Raw genomic sequence first — 20,859 nt, forward strand, 5'->3', positions numbered from 1 at the left:
ATGTATAATATATGTATATATATATATTGGATATATATATATATATTGATATATATATATATATATAGTATATATATATATATTATATATTATTTATATATATTATATATTATATATTATATTATTATCTATTATATATATATATGATATATATATGTATATATGTAGATATATTATATATATGTATATATATATGTATATATATTGTATATAATTTATATATATATATTTTATTATTATTATATTTATATATTATATTTAATATTTAATATTATTTATATAGTATATTATATATGAACATATATATATATATATATATATATAATATGTATATATATCTGATTTATATATGTATGTATATATATGTATATATGTATATATGTTATATGTATATGTATATATGTATATAATATGTATATATGTATATATATATGTAATATATACTATATGTTAATCTATGTATATATATATATATATGTATATATGTATATCTTTTATGTAATATGTATATAATATGTATATATGTATATATATAGATATAATGTATATATAGAATATGTATATTATATATGTATATATGTATCTATATCGTATATATGTATATGTATATATGTAATATGTATATCTATATGTATATATGTATATATATATGTATACTATATGTATATATATGTATATAATGTATGTATGTATATGTATATATAGATGTATTATGTATATATATATGTTATGTAATATATATATGTCATGTATATGTATATATATGATATATATAATGTATATATGTATCTATGTATGTGTTGTATATATGTATATATATATGTATATATGTATATATATAATGTATATATGTAGTATATATTGTATATCATATATAGATAATGTATATATATATGTATATATGTATATATATGTATATATGTATATATATATGTATATGTATATATATATTATATATGTATATATATATGTATATATGTATATATATATAATTATATATATATGGTATATATGTATATATGTATATATGTATATATATAATGTATATATGTATAGATATATTCATATGTATATATGTATATATGTATATATGTTATATATATATATGTATATATGTATAATATGTATATAGTATATATGTCTCTGTGTGAGTGAACTTCTATCATGATCATACTAATATGCTATAACCCTCACACTGACCGTAGATCGTTTTTTTTATGATTTAAAATGAACACCAAAATCAGTTTTTTTTTTTTTTTTTTTTTTTTTTTTTTTTTTTTTTTTTTTTTTTAGCACGTGACCACGGCATACCCCCATTCGTCAAGTACAAAGCAGCTTGCGGCGGGGGCGTGGCTTCGAAATTCGAGGACCTCAGGAGGACCATGAGTCAAAACGCCATCAATGCCTTGAGGCAGATTTATGCTCATGTCGACGACATAGACCTGTTTGTTGGAGGATTGGTAAGATGCTCTATTTTGATCATTAAGTTTGTTTTCAACTCTAGTTTAGGAGGTGGATTATGTGCTTAATATTTGCTTCATTGTGACGAATCGGTGTTAGGTAAATTATAGTGCTATGATAGTTTGGATTTGGCTATTACTATAGAGTACCCCCGTATAAAACTATATCAATGTTTGCTCTCCTTTGGCAAAATGGGACGCTATGTAAAAAATGAAAAAAATAAATAGATTAAATTTGCTAAAATCGTGGATCTGAACGCACATACATAGATGGAAAGTAACGTGCATATGGGAATGTATCAACATTTAGTTGTGGAGTGTTGTAATGTGTTCATGTAAAATACAAGAGTATGTCATAATTTTCATGCAATTACTTTTCTACTATTTGTCAACCTCTCTCAACTACTGCAACTACGTAGCTTACAACTGTTGGAGATACTCCCAGCATCACTTAAAATCCTTGTAGTTATTTTTTCCAGCATCACTTTTAAAATACTTGTAGTTATTTTTTTTCCCCTGAATCTCTTTATTTTGCTGTTTAACCATTCCAACTCGATCTTGCTCACCGTCTTAAACGCTGAATATCTTCTAGTACATTGTGCTAGGCTGTGTAGCCAAAATTTCATGTTCCATGCATTTTTTATGTTCAATTCTTATGCCAACCCAGAATTTCTTAATGTTCACTTCACTGCCCCGGGCTTGGCTAGTTTCGTTAGCAATTTTACCATAAGAATTGCTGTCCCACTAAAGATAATTTAAAGCATGTGTTTAAGTGCTAATAGGGTAAAGATTATGTATAACTACATTAATATTTTTGGTCCTCATACATGAACTCCTAATATATTAATTTTAGACATAAGATGATTTAAAATAAAACTCCAGTTACTGGTAGGGTACTGATTATTTAAAGAACATGTCTGTTTGAGGTCCCTATGTATGTACTGACATGAATATATTCATTTATAGGCAGAAGACCCCGTGCCTGGAGGACTCGTTGGTCCAACATTTGCTTGCATTATTGCCTATCAGTTCTTAAATGCTAGACGTGGTGACAGATTTTGGTGAGTAACGTTGATTGCCTGAAAAATGTCAGTATTATTTCCTAGATAGTGACCCCTTAGGGTTTTTGGGGGGTAGTTTTTTTTTTTTTTTTTTCAATATTGCTTTCCAACATGGTGAGCTCAAGGGTTTTCGGGGGTCGTAGTCATTATCTTGACAGTCTTTTGTTCATCTTTACGGTAATCACCAACGGGCTTGTACTAAACATGCCGACAAGGTGAATACATACCCGGTTAAAACCATTTGATGGGTTTTGGGGCGGAGTGTTGGGGTTGGAGGGGGTGGGGGGGGGGGGGGTCTATCTAGCAACATCGCATGGTGTGATTTCAAAGATTTTGAAGCTGAAATAATTACATGGATCGTGAATTATGATAGCTGATTTTTTACATTCAAATTATATATTTCGTCTTTAGTGCGTTCTCTTATAAACTGGTTTTTAATTACGTTCAGGACAATCGATGAAGTGCCTGAAATATAGATGCGTAATGCATTCGCACCTTATTTAGGATTAGGAAGGTCTGTATCAGGCTTTTGTGATCTGAAATGAAAGTTGGTCGTAAGTATATACGAATTAAGAGGACTTTTATGCATTGGGGAAAAAGTAATTAACTCTTATGACCAAGGTAACTTCTTAGAAACCTATGAAAGTGTGACATAGCTTTTTCTCTTGAGTATACCATGGACGTTCTTTCATACTGGGGTGTAATAGAAAACGTAATTTTAGGGTGACGTTACTTCTTCCTCCCCTCGGAAAATTTGGTAGAATTATTTGGACGATATTTTGTATTTTAATTCAAGTTTACCTTTTATTTTTAATTCTGGTTTTCGTCCTTAATTTTCTGGCAACTAGTTTACTTAACAACACGCATTCACGGAGTCAGTAGCTTTTGAATAACAAATGCAGGGTATGACAAGCTGGCGTTAAGCTTTCCATTTAGTTTATCTGGGTATAAATTCTTATTTTCTATGCAGGGCAGGTCCATATAAGTTCCATTTGGTATATGGGCATTGCATTGAGATTAAGTTGCTAAAAGACAAAGGGATAAAATGTTTTGTATTGTAGAAATTTCATTTTGGTCCTATTAATTGACTTTTTTTTTCCTTTTTCAAAGTCATCTTTTTTTTTTACTTTTTTTTTTGCAATGGATCTGCCAAGTATCCATAATGGCGTTTTAGTCCAAAATTGAAGAGTAGTCCAATCTTTGCTTAATAAATAAATATGAACTGTTCAATGGATTAAATTTGCAATCATAAATTCTCCAGATTGAAGAATTACTTTGCAATTATTTCATTGCCATGGCTACCAAATACTTGAATGCATTTTTGCTAAAACTATTTTCTCAACAAATTCAGTTAATCATATTTGTAATCGTAAAATATCCAGATTGAAGAATTACTTTGCAATCATTTCATTATTATGGCTACCAGATACTTGAATGCATTTTTTGCTAAAACTTCATTTCCTCAACAAATTGAATAAATTAAATTTCAATCTTAAATTCTCCAGATTGAAGAATTACTTTGCAATCCTTTCATCGTTAGGAATATTAAATACTTGAGTGCATTTTTGCTAAAACTATTTCATCAACAATTTCAAGTAATTAAATTTGCAATCGTAAATTCTCCAGATTGAGGAATTACTTTGCAATCCCTTCAAATACTTAATGTATTTTTGTTAAAACATTATATTTCCTCAACAGGTATGAAAATCCTGAAGGTGGATTTACGCCGGCGCAGCTGCATGCCATCAGAAGCTCGGCCTCTTTCGCGAGAGTGTTGTGTGACACTATGGACCACGAAAGCAAAGATCCCTGCTCGCGAAATCCGAAGGAGAGCGTCATTCCTCTGAGGGCCTTTTTCATCCCGTCCCATGTGGAGTAAATATCCCAGCATAATGCATTTTCCGTGTGCATGCTGCTGCTGCTGCTTGCAGAATATGTGCATGATGCATTTGAATATACACATTTTATCATGTGTTCTGACGAAATTTGTACCTGCAATGCATTTGACTTTTATTCTTGTATAGATGGTATATAATATTTAGGCTAAACTTGGTGAATTTACGCATAATGCATTTGAATATACACATTTTATCATGTGTTTTTTGTAGCTCAATGCATTTGACTTTTTCATGTTATTTATATTGTGACTAAACCGTGCACTGGGGAATTTGTGCACAGTACTTGTGAACATAAACTGTTACCTTAAATGTTGACAAGATTTCTACAATAACTTTCACACACACAGACACACACACACACTTCTCTCTCTCTCTCTCTCTCTCTCTCTCTCTCTCTCTCTCTCTCTCTCTCTCTCTCTCTCTCTCTCTCTCTCTCTCTCTCTACTTTGACTAAACTGTGGACTGAAATTTGCATAAAACACGTGGACATAACACATTTCATGTATTCTAACGAAATTTTTAACATTATTATTTTACTTTTTATCTTTGTTATACAATAATTTGACTAGACTGTGAACTCCTATAAAACTCCAGGGTCATGAATATAATGGTAAGTTTTTTCCTTTTAGAAATCCCCTGTGGCGATGTGACAGAATACAGTCGGTGGACTTCTCTCTGTGGGCCGAAAATCACATCAAGGAACCAGTTGCCTGCTCATATTTAGGCACTGTTTATCAGTGGAATAAGTTCGTCCAGGTTTCGCCATGTTTAATTTGTATTTGCCAGATCGACGGTGAGGTGAGTAGAAGTTATCTTTTTTTTGTTATTTTTTAAAAGTCCGTTTTTTTGCCAATACCAGTTATATGATGCAAAGCTTTGGATATTCAAGTTTTAGAAGAATACGAAATTCACACTGGTCAGACATATTATTAAAGTTCTCACTAGAGGTATCAGCTTTGTATTTTTAGCAGTTTCAAATTACATTTTTACAGAATGTTGATATAACCATTATTTTTCTAGCGTTGTATTATAATATAAAATTCTAATAACCTTAGGTCCTCTACTTGCCTGTATCAGATAATATAGGATATGCACTTCATAAACCTTAAGTTTTGTATTTGTCTTTGTCAGTTAATAAGGATAATACCTCAAAAACCTTGGCTCTTTTATTAGCCAGTGTCATGTGCTATTGGACACTCCTTTCGGTAATGTAGGACATTACCTAAAATGTGTCTTGTTTTTGCAGTTGAAATGCGAGCCCAACTTGAAAGGGTGTGCTGCCAATAGCAGGGATGAGTTTTGCCTGTCCCTCTGCTACGAAACTACTTCCAACCTCATTTAGGAAGTAGAGGATTGGTTCAGGATGATGAGGACTGATTTTGTATATATGTAAAATAAAAGTATTTTATTGAATTCTTTGGTCCAAAACAGATTTTATTACCATAATAGTAATATGTTTTTTCTTTGTTCCTGAAGATATTCCATGCCTATACATCAGCTTAACTATAAACAGTGTTTTGAGTGAATTTCGTTTTATTGCACTTTATGCAATAATTAGCTTGAAACTACTAAAGGCGGGGTTTGCAAGTATATAATTGAAGTAATTACCACTTTGGTCTTAATTATAGCTCATGATTGAGCAGGGGATGCCCTATAAGCGATATTTTTTTCTATTCTTTTTAAGGTAATCTTGAAAGTTAAGTCGTCGTTTAACAAGAAGCTCTGGGATTTTTGGGTGCTTTGTTTCCACCAAAGTTTAAGGTACCCAAGAAATTACGATTATAAGAAGCTCTTTATTACAACTCGCGGGTTTAGACCTCAAATTAGGTATTAATGAACGAATACCTCCAGTATATTCCAAGTTGTCAGATGTATAGGGGCAGAGGGGAATATGCACGAATTGTGCAAGGCTTTACATGGATAATGTAGGCAGACGCGGAAGAATGTGTCTATATTAGCCAACTGACTATATATATTTGTCATTCCTGGAATGGCATAGTTAAACTCCATAGGTATATCACGGGAAGGAGTTGGTGTACCTATGGATGTTTATCATGTAAATTGCAGGTTTTCGAGATGGGCACTAAAGTAAGCGGAAGATTTTCTGACCTACGTACTTATACCCTAGGCTGCTAAGTTCACCGCGTAATTAATACAAAAAGATTTTGGATTATTGAATCTGCTCCGAATGCTTCTCGCATGTTTCTCTCTAAGTTTTCGACCTTTATATTAGTTTCATAACTGCTATTTATTAATAGCTAATCCTTCGAGCAAGGCCTGTGACTAGTCAGAATTTTGATTGGGTCAAGCGAAACCTAATAGTATTTATAGTAAATGCATTTTCTGTGCGTGCATATTTAAATTTCTTGATGGCACGAACAAAACCCTCATTGGTCTTTTGGTGAAATATATCGCCTCCGTGCTTCTAAATCAAGATAAGTCGTGCTTGCTAAGAATCCGTACTCCTTGTTATGTCGCCTTTGACCAACTGTTGCGATCGACTGTTAATTTTGAAGTTACCAGCATGTAAAAATAGTGTGGGATAAAAATGGACATATGCAAAAATTATCACTTTAAAATTTAAAACCTTAAGCAATGTTGGTTATGTTTTCGATTCTTTCAAAAAAAAGTTTTTGCTTTTTCAGATATTTATATTAATCAGTTGTAGATATTGCATTTACACTGTGGCATCAGTATACACCATTTTTAACGTCACACTTTAAAGATACACACGACGTTAACACAATTTCTCTTTCATATCCAGAGATTAAACACAAAATAGGAGCAGGAAGTTAGATTTTTATATTAAATCTGGTTTCTTCCCACGAGAGAGAGAGAGGAGAGAGAGAGAGAGAGAGAGAGAGAGAGAGAGAGAGAGAGAGAGGCCAGCACCCTTGACGTTAGTATGTCAAAATGATTGACAGTAAGGGGCCTTGTTATACCATAAATAGGTTCTTTATACAAAACATATCCGAACCCGGTTAACATAGACAACCCAGTACAGTAAAGGCTTATGGACGACAACTTGGAGTGAAGTATTATAAATTTATTAACAATTTATGTAAGTACTAATACTTGATTCGTGAACTGTCAAAATGTTCTTTAGGCTACAATATATATATATATATATATATATATATATATATATATATATATATATATATATATATATATATATATCTAATATATATATATATATATATATATATATATATATATATATATATATATATATATATATTATATATATATATATATATATATTATATATATATATATATGTATTTATTATTTTTTTCTGTAGAAGAGTTGGGGGTGGAAATAGTGATGGATCATTGTCAGCCTTGCGTCAAGGGATGCATTTGCATACAGATAGGCTCTTGTTATTTTAGGCATGCTTGCTATCTCACTCTGACACCCTCTAAGCTTTCGTACCTATTTGTTAATGCTTTGCCCAGGTTTTGCATAGTACGAGTATACTTCGGCTTTATAATCTCTAGTCTTACAGTTATGAATATCAAAGTCGTCGTATAAGGATTACTTGGAAGGGTTGAGGGTGCCAGTGGTGGTTTAGGTTTAGTGGAAATAATAGTTGTAGGATGATTTAATTCGTCATTAGCCTGTTATTTTTCTTGAAAAGGTGGTTAGAATCAAAACGCTGTTGAGTTATACTGACATTTGCGTGGATTTAGGAATCTGATTTCGCATAAGTGCTGAATGATGCAAGGCAATGGTGCAGCAGCAGAAGTTAATGCAATGCGGTAATTTTTAGTAAAAAATTTTGGTGGTATCTTGCAAATTAAAGTGTTCATATTTAATTGCAGCAAAAACTGTTAGATTAATATTGTGAGTACCCTGATGGGGTACTGGTATGGGAAGCTGATAGAAAGTTGGCATCTTGACTCAAAACTTTAACGTATACTTTTGTTAAAGCGAAATTTTAGAGTCATTCAAAGCTCAAGCCTTAATCTAAACAGGCGAAGGGCAGGGCGAAAGAGAAAAATCTGCATATTCACATTTAAATAACACCTTTTTCCCCGCCTCGTGGAATTCTGGGTAACTGTAATCCTTAGTATTAAGGAGTTTTACAAAACGGTTTTGGGTTGTCTCACTCGGTTTGCGTAGGTGAACGTTCCAAACTTACCTGTGGTAAGTATTACCTCTGGGACCACCGTTTGACCTATTTGTTTAAGCTTTGTACTGGAGTAACAAAGGTCCATTCGATAACGTATGAACGTATATTTACACTATTTTTTCTTTACATGGATTCAAATAAATTCTCACATTAAAAAAAAATTATCTTTAATGATCCTTGCACCTTTGTCTTAGCAAAGGCGAATTCTCCTTTAATTTCAGTTTATGATCAGTTACGAAAGTATTAGTTAGCCTTTTGTTTTTTGAAATGAGTGAACTTGTAATTTTGGAAGTCGGGGAAACTTTTAATTTTCTATAAAGCTATTTAGTTAGCACTATACACGGTAACAGAAGCCCCAGTGCTATTGTGAAAATCTGGGCAATTCCCAGTTAATCGAGTGTATTTAGAACTAGAATTTCTGTTCAGTTGTGTGTTTAATAAAATTTGCTTTCAAGAGGCGGAATTTTTCATGACATGTATTGAATTCATCTTTATTGTACAAGTAATGAAAATCTCTCAATAAATCATTCTTTTCTTTGGAAGTTAATGCAGAGAGAGAGAGAGAGAGAGAGAGAGAGAGAGAGAGAGAGAGAGAGAGAGAGAGAGAGAGAGAGAGAGAGAGTCGTCAGCAGATGAATGCTTATACGGAATAATTTAAGTTTCGGTTGATTGTTCAAAGGAAATACTCATGCACTTGAACAATTTACTAAAACAAATTTCTTATTCAAGATATAGCCCACATTTAGAACTTTAATTCCCGTGTTATTTTCGATTTACCGTTGTAGCCTCATATTGTTTTAACCAATACACCACATCACCTCTTGCATTCCTTAGTGATAATTGAATAAAGAGGGAAACAATTAAAAAATAAAAATAATCCTTAATGTGCGGCTTCGTAGGTGCAACCTTACCATGAAAATGACGTATTGAATATTCATGTGGGTGTTGCACTTTGGTATGCAAATCGAAGATCGCATACAAGGGCTCGGCATTATAGCGTCACAATTGCCTTTATCGTTTTAATTGCTTCGTTGAGTTATTGCAAAACCAGCCAGTAACTACTAAGTGAAGCACTTCAATACTTGAACGCTTCGCATCCAGGTCAACCAGTGTCTCGCCAGAGGGGTGGGTGGCGTTGTCGTCACGTACCTGTGAAAGTCTTTGAAGGTTGCGATTCGGTTCCTCCCTTTTAAGTTTCCCTTTAGTGTTCAGACCAGTCTTTTAAGATATTTTATATATTTGATTTCATACAGTCGTAATGGAGTGGGTGATTGTCTGCGTCTCTAGTTAACAATGGATTGCTACTCAGACCGTTATATCACAGGGAAGAATTAAGTTATTCCAAATATTCTCAAATGGCGATTTAAGTGACTAACTTGAAGTTATTTCAGGAGCATAGTGAGCCCTGACTGGATTTTTTGGGTTCGTTCATATGTAATTTGCCTGAAGTCTCTTATATACAGGTTAATAAAAACTTGTAATTCTCAAGAGTAGGTTCTATTTACTAGTGTAATTTTTTCGGCCTGAGTTCGGTTAAAGTTTCAGTCTACCAGTCCTGCTAACCCCCCAGTTCTTCTTTATATTCAAGAGAATTGTTTTTGGTGGTAGGGCGTGCTGACTTACGGACCCCTGGCTGAACCCTCCCGCGCCAGTGGCCTTTTTTCAATGATTGGCTCTCTGACCCTTTGGCTCTCCCTGTGTTCGAACCTTGACTTACCAAAGGTTGCCCTTTAATTTAACATTTATTATTCACGGACCCTTTCGTCCTCTCTTCTCTTCTCCCCCATTCCACGTCTGGCATTGCGTGATGCCCTTTGCTTCTCTGTGAGGTCAGCGGCCTTGATTTGGCTGCTGCTGTTTGCGTTTTATTTCCTGCCACCGTCGTTAAAAGTCACGGGTTTTTCCCCTTACCAAATCTGTTTGGTTTTCGGAACCCTCACCTCAGCCGTCATGAGAAACAATGCTCTTCCTGAACCTTGAGAGTTTCCCCTCTGAAGGAAATGGGTCGGCCACAGGCCGCATACAAACAACGTCCTCCTCCTCCTCCTCCTCCTCCTCCTCCTTTTTACTCCACTTTAACTTAGATTGTGGAAATCGTCATGTGATTAAAATTGAGAGAATTCATGACTGTTTGTAGTATGTGTATGACTGACTCTATGGATTTGCTACACATACATCATTTATTGTCTGTCATAAGATTGCTAGAGACTATCTTACGTCCAAAACTGAAATATTTGTTTAAACTACAGAAAATTGTCTGGCTTGAAGAGATTTCAATAATAATTTGAGTGGGTTGCAAAGTTTGACCAATTTATTATGTGCCAGAAAGACCAATGTGCTTCCTTACTACGATAACTTATAAACATTGGAGACTTAAATGAATGATAATGTCACACTTTCGTTAGATAAAACAATAAAAAATTACTTTTTTTAATAGAAATTGCGAGTTGTAGTAATTATCTGCAACGTTGTCTGGTAAAACTAAAAATGTCTTTGTACCTGAAACTTTATACAGATCACGAGATTGATGGTTCTCATATGCAGCGGGTTAAATGATATTTCGAATAATGTGTAGAAGAAGAAATTCAACACGCGTTAGAAGTGTTAGTTGTTGATGCACATTAGGTGCAACATATAATATTCTTAGGAAGAAGAAAAACTCAGCTTTGCTGTACCAATAAATATAGTTGAATGAGGTACTAGGTGCTTCATGAAAAAAAAGGGGGTTTGTCAGCAAGAACATATCAGATGAACATTAATTTCCATCCAGATTTCTTTATATTGCATTTAATAAATCTTCATTCCTGTAGGGCAGTAGTGCCATCAGTGCACCTCATTCGGTGCAATGTAGGCATTACTTAAGGTTCTTTGCAACGTCCCTTCGGCCCCTGGCTGCAACTACTTTCATTCCTTTAACTGTACCTCCGTTCATATTCTCTTTCTACCATCTTACTGTCCAACCTCTCCTAACAATTGATTCATAGTGCAGCTGCTTTGAAGTTTTCCTCCTGTTACACCTTTCAAACCTTTTACTGTCAATTTCCGTTTCAGCGCTGAATGGCCTTAGTTGTCCCAGTGCTTGGCATAATGCCAAAAATCTATATAAATCAAAATCGGAATCAAATAAATCTTCATACAGTTCAAAGAAGTTTCAAAGGGCTGCTTTGAACTCCACGGAAACCCCACTCGCTTCAGGTTAACATTGCAATAATTCCCGCATTCATCTTCAGTCTCTCACCGCCGTAACAGACATCATTCTCTCTCTCTCTCTCTCTCATGAATTCTGTTGAAATCCTAAAGCCTTGAGATAATCTACCTTCAAAGGCATTCAATCATTCCTGTTCAAAACTGCTAACGATTCACTTCAGTATATATTGTGCAATTACCTCTGAAACAGCTCTTGTAAACCCGCGCAAATTTTTATATATTTATATTTATGCATATGTATACATATATTGTGAACATATACACACAAACACACACACATATATATATATGTATATGCATATGCGAATACCCCAGGAAACTGACAGGCAGAAGTTGAGTACCAAGCGCTGGGTCTAGGCGAATTTACCGACAGCAATTCACCGACAACAATTTACCGGCAACAGTTCATCGACAACAGTTCATCGACATGCTCAGTTTATTGAGTCCACAATTCACCGAAAACAATTGATAGAAAATAAAAAAAAAGGTCTTAAACAAAATTCAATCTGCCAAGTGGAAAATAAAATATTTTCATTGACTTATAATTGGTGACAAATTTAGATTGCAGCCTTAGTTAATGTTTCATTACTTATTGGTTATTTCGGCTTTTAACCTTTCATCTTTGATATATGAAATAATTACTTACTAGTCTTTATTTAAGATATTAGAAAACGATGTAGATTTTTTTGTATTTACTAAACATGTTTAAAATATACAGTAAATAAAGCAACTGTACAGTCATGGGCAAAATATTTAAGAAACAAAATATTTCAGAAATAAATAGATGTATAACAAACCACAAATTGTTTTATTTAAAATCAGAAAGCAAGATTATGGCTATTGCCCGCAGATAATCAATGACATCGCTATATGAAGAGTATTTTTCAACAATCCATTTTATTCGTTCAGAAGAATCACGGTTCTTTCTTGATGGTTGAGATGAAGTACCAGCTAAGAATTGGTCAACTTTTACATCATTATAATTTTGTTCCTTCTTCAAGAAGTCGAAAAACTTCCATATTTTAGGGTGGTACCCAGCAACTTGTGTTTCAAAAGTTCGGTGCCAGCCTTCTATGGCATTATATGTCTTTGGTAGGAATAGTAAAGCAGATTCATAAACATTCCGCATCTCGAGCTCAAACTTGGGAGGTCTACGACGGTTTCTTCTGTCAGGACGGCCTATCCACGTATCTTCAAAATAGTCCACTACGTCTTCTGCTTCACTCGGGAGGATATCAGCATCACATAGCAATTCAAATGCACTGACTACCGAATCAACAGGCACCTATGCTATAGCGGGCAAATAACGGAGATTTAGTGCAAATTCTGCATCCTCTTTATATCTTCTTTTCAGTTCATTAGCCTGGATGGCACGAAAGATACACTGAGAAAAATGGAAGAAACATCCTTTTAATACCACGCTTGGGAATTCTTTTTTGCATGCCTTTATCATTGCGTGTTCAAAATCAATAGTTATCGAGGAAGGAGACGAAAAATGTGTATTGATCTTAATCTTCTCTAGTAGCGTATTGTAAGATGCTTCTGACTTATCTGGAAGTAATGCATAGACAAGCGGAATTGCTCTATTTTCTTGAAATCCATGGAATGTATATAACTGATAAAAAAAACAATGGAACGGTTTTGAATATTCCGTCCCCATACCAATGATCATTATTTGCTAGAAGACGAGTGTTACGTGAAGTAGCAAAAATTAATATGCGATTTTCAGTTGGTCCAGAGTCGAAAATTAAAAATTTTTCACCTCGAAACGTTTTCGTATACTCGCTAGTAAGAGTCAATTCACTTTGGCACTGTGGAAGTGGTGGCAGGCAATTATTCTCAAATCTGATACTTCTTATTGTCCTTTTCATCGTCTGTGTTTTCGGAAGTCTACAAGCAGCTGCTTCGCTGCAATTCTTAAGCTCGTTTGATATTAGTGCATGAGGTGCTTCTGTGGAAGATTTGGCTTTTTTACGTATGTTTTCCACAATTTTTTGTGCTTCACTCTCGGCTGCATCACAAACATGATTTGCTCAGTCACTTCTGCTACAATTTCACCGTCACACGTAGTTATTCGCGCTTTGCACCTTATTTTGTGATATTTGTCACATTTCCAGTATATCTTATCATCACGCTCCTTGTCTTTATAAAAGAAATAGTCATGAACAACAAGCTTCTTCTTTCCTTTTTCGGATTCTATAAAATGGAAAGGCATGATGGGCTATGTAGTGAAAATCTTTGTTAACTAGACAATTTATATTTCTTACTGAAGTAAGAAAATACACTGTTATTATTTTGAAACTCAAGCTAATTTTGTAATTTTGTGCATCGGATGTTTCTAAACTAACTGTTTAGTATTAAAACCTTATTTGGTGATTTATTGCCTCGGTTATTTCATAACTACCAGTTTAGTACTCAAACCTTTAATTTATATGTGGCTGGTACAGTCTTGTTAATGATATTTCCTTTTTTATCTTAGTTTAATTGTTGTCGGTGAATTGATCAATCACAATGTTGGTGAATTGTGCAGTCGATAAATTGAGCATGTCGATGAACTGTTGTCGGTAAATTGTTGTCGGTGAATTGTTGTCGGTAAATTCGCCGGATCCCCCGACAGTTTGAGAAGGTTACCAAGTAAACAAAGCAAGAAAACCAGATGGTTAATAATTGTGGAAGTGTAATAAACCAAGAAATAATCCAGTATAATCCGGGATCACACTGTTAAAAACTTAAACCATCACCCAACCGTAAGAGATATGGCTAAGCATCCATGTCTCTAAGGTTAGGTCGATTGTTTCAGTTTTGTGGCCACGGGTTATCCTGGATTATCCTTTAGTTTATTACCCACCATATCCAAATTCAGTAACTCAAGGGTCTTAGGAGCTGTACTTGTAAATTAAAATGATTTATGGAATAAATTAAAATAATTTATCGAATATTGGGTATGTTATTAATGAAGTTGTCGCTGTTAGATTCAAATAGATATGGAGATGAATTTAATATCCCGCTTGTTTAATAGACATAATGCAGCATACTTTCTTATTTGATGGAGATTTTTTGTAAACATCAATAATAATAATAATAATAATAATAATAATAATAATAATAATAATAATAATAATAATAATAATAATAATAATAATAATAATAGATTAATAATGGTTATAATAATTATAATAATAAAACAATGATAAATAAAAATTATCAAAATAGATTAATAATAAAACTATAAAATAATAATAATAATAATAATAATAATAATAATAATAATAATAATAATAATAATAATAAAAGAGATAATAATAATAAAATAATTTTAGAGGATGGCAGCATCAGTGGAATTGATTTTATGTATGGTCTTCAATTCTTCTTATTATTCTCTTCTCATCAGGGCTGATAGTTGCTAATAGCTGGCCCATGTTCATATTCTGGTTAAGGAAATGTCTTATAAAAATATATAATTTATTATAAGACAATAATTAGTATTTATATAAGACATTTCCTTAACCAGAGTATGAACACCGGCCAGCTATTAGCGAATATCAGCCCTGATGAGAAGAGAATAATAAGAAGAATTGAAAAGACCATATATAAAATCAATTCCACTGATGCTGCCATCCTCTTTAACAAAACATTTTTGAGAGAGGGTCTCCTACCTTCAAATAATAATAATAATAATAATAATAATAATAATAATTAATAATAATAATAATAATAATAATAATAATAATAATAATAATAATAATAATAATAATAATAATAATTCCTTTTTGCCTCTGTAGCTCCAATCTCAGGCTGTTGATTATTGTCGTTGTGGTGATCAGTTGCTGGATGACGACCTCCAAGTACCTGACCGTCTTCCCCTTCAATTGGGTTGAATACCTGGTTGCCGGACGAAGCTCCTTTGTTGCCAGAGGTTCCATTTACGTCGTTGTCGTTTAATCCTTCATTTCTTTCCATCATTGCTGAGTTTTGCTATTTAACCCATAGCTGGACCCTAACCCATCAGGGATAGGTACTCATTTACAGCTGAGTAGACTGAGGAAATTATGGTAAAGATCCTTTCCCAAGGAATCAACGCCGAGGAGAGCGGTCACCCATCCAACGACTGACCAGAGCCAATGCTGCTTAACTTGACTTAAGTCTATTGACGACCTAACCCACTCCTCCACGGCGCCACATTAATACCACCCAGTCGAATTGGAGGACTGTGATAGAGCAAAAAAAAAAAAAAAAATAATAATAATTAATAATAATAGGAAAGTAATTATATATTAATGAAATAAATCGAAAATTATAAAAGTTTCGAATCATGAGCAACCTAATATTTAATAGAAATAATAATTGAAATATTGGTAATAAAAAGGATATTAAGGATGATATTAATTAAGGGATATGACTCCAGCAGTGATTGTTTTATTGATATGAATATACGTTATATATATGTGTATATATATACGTTATATATGTGTTTATATATATCTTCTTCTTCTTCTTCTTCTTCCCAGCTTGTTCCCATTTTTATATGGGTCGCCGTTTCGGATGAGCCGTTTCCATCTATTTCTATCTTGTGCTTCTCCCTCATCAATTCCCTTCTCATGTAAGTCTCCTCTCACACAGTCCTTCCATCTCTTTCTTGGTCTCCCTCTTTTTCTTCTTCCTTGCACCTCCACCCCCATAGTATGTCTCCCAGCGTGGTCCTCATCTCTCCTCAACAGGTGTCCATACCATCTCAGCCTCCCCTCCTGCACTTTCTTTGATACTTCCACCACCTTAGTTGACCCCCTTATGTAGTCATTTCTGATCCTATCCACTCTTGTTACCCCATATATATATATATATATATATATATATATATATATATATATATTAATATATTATATATATATATATATATATATATATATATATATATATATATATATATATATATATATATATATATATCATATATTAATTATTTATTTTATGAATCTGAAGAGTTGGCAGTTTATTCCTCTACTGAGAGATTGTTTGAATATACCTTATATATGGTTATATTATTAATATATACCACAATCTTTGAAGTAAATGTAGCGATGACTTTATAATTCTTACTTAACAAGCGCAGCGAAATTTCTGTTCTTTTTCAATTTAATCTAGTAGCTGCTATTGCATGAATACTGCAATATCAGTGACCAGAATCTGAATGTTTGGTATATTTTCACTCAATATATAGAACGTTCCTCTACTGAATATATCAGAGGGGCGAGTGAAAGATCCCCCTACGAGTATTCAGGAAAGGGGATTTCACCATTGGCCGGAAAAAGGATTGTTATTTAAATTCCATTACTTCAATCCCGAGAACGAACGGTTTTGCTACGGAATTTATGAATTTCATTACTACCCAGTAGGCGTTGTTCCTGGACCCTCTTGGAATAAATTTAAAGATGAAGCTCCCTCACGCTCTGTCGTTATTAAGGACTGTCGGCTCGTGCTCCTTTGGAGCCATCCCTACAATAAGGGGAGCCAGATTATTTGAGGTGTAAGTCCTTGAAGTCCTTTTGCAGTCACAGGATCTTTCACTGAGAGCGATAGGATACTAGCAATGTACCTGAGGATAATAACAGTTGCTTTGTGTTGCTCATTGCATTTTCGTGTCTTGTTGTCTCTATCACTTTGGTGTCTGCACAGTTCTTTTGCATTTCAAGATATAGGAAAAAGATAGCGTTGAGTCCTTAGGCTGGTCAACTTATGTTATGAAAGTGCAAGTTAGTGGTTGACAGTGATATTATTATATGTATGTATGTATGTATGTATGTTATGTAGTATGTATGGATGTATGTAGAGTATGTTATGTAGTATGTATGTATGTATGTATGTATGTATGTATATATATATATATATATAATATATATATATATATATAGTATATCTATATTATATATGTATATATATATATATGTTATATTATATTATATGTATTATGTATGTATGTATGTATGTATGTTGTATGTATGTATGTATTATGTATGTATGTATGTATGTATGTATAGTATTATATGTTATGTATATATATATATATATATATATATATATATATATATATGTGTATATATGTATATCCTATAAGAAAGTGTGGTGGTGAATTTTTAATCTCAGCTTTTCTGCTTAGAGTCAGGAGGGCTTAGTGACAAGCGCTTGATTCCTCGAAGATTGCTGAAATGAAAAAACAGTCAGAATTGGTGACCATGTGATATGAGGTTGACAAACTTTCAGAGGTCACATGACTGGGTCCGGCACGCTCGGTTGCTATGCCATTCCAAAAGGCATGTCCGTGTGAGTGTGTTTGTAGCGTGTGGTGTATGGGGCTTAACGATACGAGAGACATTTGAAGAGGGGGCACTCTTTGATTACCTGTGTTGTGGTATAGAACACACATGTCTCTTTATTTCAGATGGGTTCATGGCATTATATAAGAGAATGGGTTCTCTAAAAGACTTTGACCATTTAAATGACGTAACTAGTCAGACTGTGAGGTTTAGGGGAAGTGCTTACTTAATCTAGGTCAGGAGATGAGAATGACAGTTTACGGTTTTTTTTTCTGAGGGTCAGACTTTATTATTTTTTTTACTCCATTTTATATTCATTTTGTTCCATTCAATGTTTAGCTAATTTGGGAAATAAAAATATATTTTTGTATCTACAAGGATTCATTAGTCCAGATTGCATTTTTAGCTCACGCAGAAGTATATTCAGCAACGAGAGCTAAGAGAGTTGCCTGTTTGATTTGATTTGATTAAACGAGTGTCATTTAGTCATAAAAGGCTCGGCCAAGCTAATACTATTCATATAATATATATTATATATAATTAATATTATATAGGTAATATATTATTATATGTATATAGATAATGATATATATTAATATAAATAATATACCTACATATAGTATTAAATAATAGATATCGATATATATATATATAAATATTATAATACATATATATATAATAATATATATATAAATATATATATATATCTATATAATATTAATATAATATATATATTTATATATTATATATCTATATATATATATATTATATATATATACTATATAATAAGTATGTATGTATATGTAATTGTTATATGTAATTATGTATAGTAGAGAGAGAGATCTTCTTTGGGGGGGAGAGAGAGAAGCGAGAGAGAGATTGAGGGAGAGAAAGAGGAGAGATTAGCGTTGTATTCCAAGCTCTAAGAACGCTTTATCTTGGGATTATTAGTTCTAGTAGGCTGTCTTAAGTTAGTCACTGATAACGCGTCTGGAAAATATCTTGGATAACCGTAAGCTTCCCTCAGTATCTTGCGTCACTGCTGTATATGTTTGACGATTCCCTTTAACTATCTAGAGACCCGGGACGAACGCCTCGAATTTCGGAATAACAAGTTGTTTTGTTCAGGAAGTCAAACAAAGGTAGGATTAAGGGATATAACAGTTCGTCTGTTCTTTTGTGGGTTGTATCTTCCACGGAAATCCGTGTCAATGAACTGCTTTGCTATGGTGCGTTTGAGATACTAATTGCACCAGTGGCGCTATCAGGTCACCTAATTTTGTATTTTTTTTAATATAAAATGAATTCAGATGCTATGTAAATCCGATGATTATAGTTGTAAGTGATTGGGATGAAAATGTTCAAATGCACCATGTATGATAACCCTTGTTCAAATGTTTCATGTTTGAAAGCCTTGTGCCCATGTATCATGTATGATAAGCCTTGCTCGGATGTATCACGTTTGGAAAGCCTTGCGGAAATGTATCATGTATGATAAGCCTTGCTCGGATATATCACGTTTGGAGTGCCTTGCTGAAATGTATCATGTATGATAAGCCTTGCCCAAGTGCATTTGAAAACCCATGTTCAAATGCATCGTGCTTGAAAAGCCTTGTTGTACCATATATGCAAAGCCCCGATTTATTTGCTCGAAATAACAAAGTGCCCACGTGACCATTCCCATACCCTGATGCCAGAGATCTGCCTGAAGCTTCTCCATTAAGGTCGAGGCAAGTTGCATCAGCTGACGTGAGTATAGGCTATCAATTCTAATCCCGGGGATGAAACGGATAGGATTTAAATCCAACAGGCTTTCGCTGTTGTAAGCCGAAATATTTGCGTCACTGTATAAAATATAGAGACTGCATAAAAGGTAAAGAAAATAGTGTAGTGTGCAAGTGGCCAATCCCATTTTTTTTATAGAACCTTTTAAATTCAACCAACAATTAGAGGCGTGCATGTGTACTTAGATATACATACATTCGTATGTATATAAGAAAATGAATGCATGGAGAACGTCATAGTACAAGAGAATGTTCTCTTGTATTAACCTACTGCCTCTAGATTCAGTGATATCGCGACGGACCACAGAAATCACCTCAACTAGAAGAAAATTTCTCCTGAAAATTTGTGAATAAAATTCATACGCATACAAGAGTGGAAGATGAGGGAGATACAACATTCAGATATTAAATTCCCGAACGCGCGCCTTCGCATATTTGCATTGTATTTTTGCATATAATGGTCTGAAATATCCAATGGACATTTAACATGTGAAATATTTGAGCAAATAAGTATTTAGGTACTGAATAAATACACAATGAAGAGAATATAAAATGCGAAAAGGATTACATTTCATAACAAGAAGTACCTACTTTGATTTAGTTTTCTATTAAATATAATTTTTATTGTACGGATCAAAGCATTGTCCATGTTTCAAGTTGATTGATCTAATAAACAGTTTAGTATCTGAAAGAATTTCCCAAATAGTAATGGAAATTTTCTGAATCAATTTCCCAAATAATAGTGAACATTTTCTGAATTAATTCCCCTAATAGTAGTGAGAATTTTCTTAATGAATTTCCCAAATAATTATGAACCTTTTCTTTATGAATTTCCCAATTAATAGTGAACCTTTATTTGTTTGAGTTTCCCAAATAACAATGAACATTTTCTGAATTGGTTTCCCAAATGATAGTGAACATTTTCTGAATGAATTCTCCAAATAGTAGTGAACATTTTCTGAATGGATTTCCCAAATAGTAGTGGATATTGCTTGAATGAATT

General features: G+C 33.2%; 1 protein-coding gene across 2 annotated transcripts in view; it reads left to right on the forward strand.

Annotated features, from left to right (window-relative positions):
• The window catches only part of LOC135198576 (peroxidase-like), a 20,063-nt gene extending 14,231 nt beyond the window's left edge, over positions 1 to 5,832 (forward strand). For both annotated transcript variants that reach the window (XM_064226332.1, XM_064226418.1), the window contains exons 13-17: positions 1,294 to 1,460; positions 2,427 to 2,521; positions 4,220 to 4,396; positions 5,049 to 5,217; positions 5,666 to 5,832. In XM_064226332.1, coding sequence (XP_064082402.1) covers positions 1,294 to 1,460; positions 2,427 to 2,521; positions 4,220 to 4,396; positions 5,049 to 5,217; positions 5,666 to 5,761 — 704 coding nt within the window. In that variant the 3' untranslated portion in view covers positions 5,762 to 5,832. The remainder of the gene's footprint in view (positions 1 to 1,293; positions 1,461 to 2,426; positions 2,522 to 4,219; positions 4,397 to 5,048; positions 5,218 to 5,665) is intronic.
• Positions 5,833 to 20,859: the final 15,027 nt, after the last annotated feature.

This window comes from Macrobrachium nipponense, chromosome 11 (genome assembly GCF_015104395.2).
Source record: "Macrobrachium nipponense isolate FS-2020 chromosome 11, ASM1510439v2, whole genome shotgun sequence".
Taxonomy (NCBI): domain Eukaryota; kingdom Metazoa; phylum Arthropoda; class Malacostraca; order Decapoda; family Palaemonidae; genus Macrobrachium; species Macrobrachium nipponense.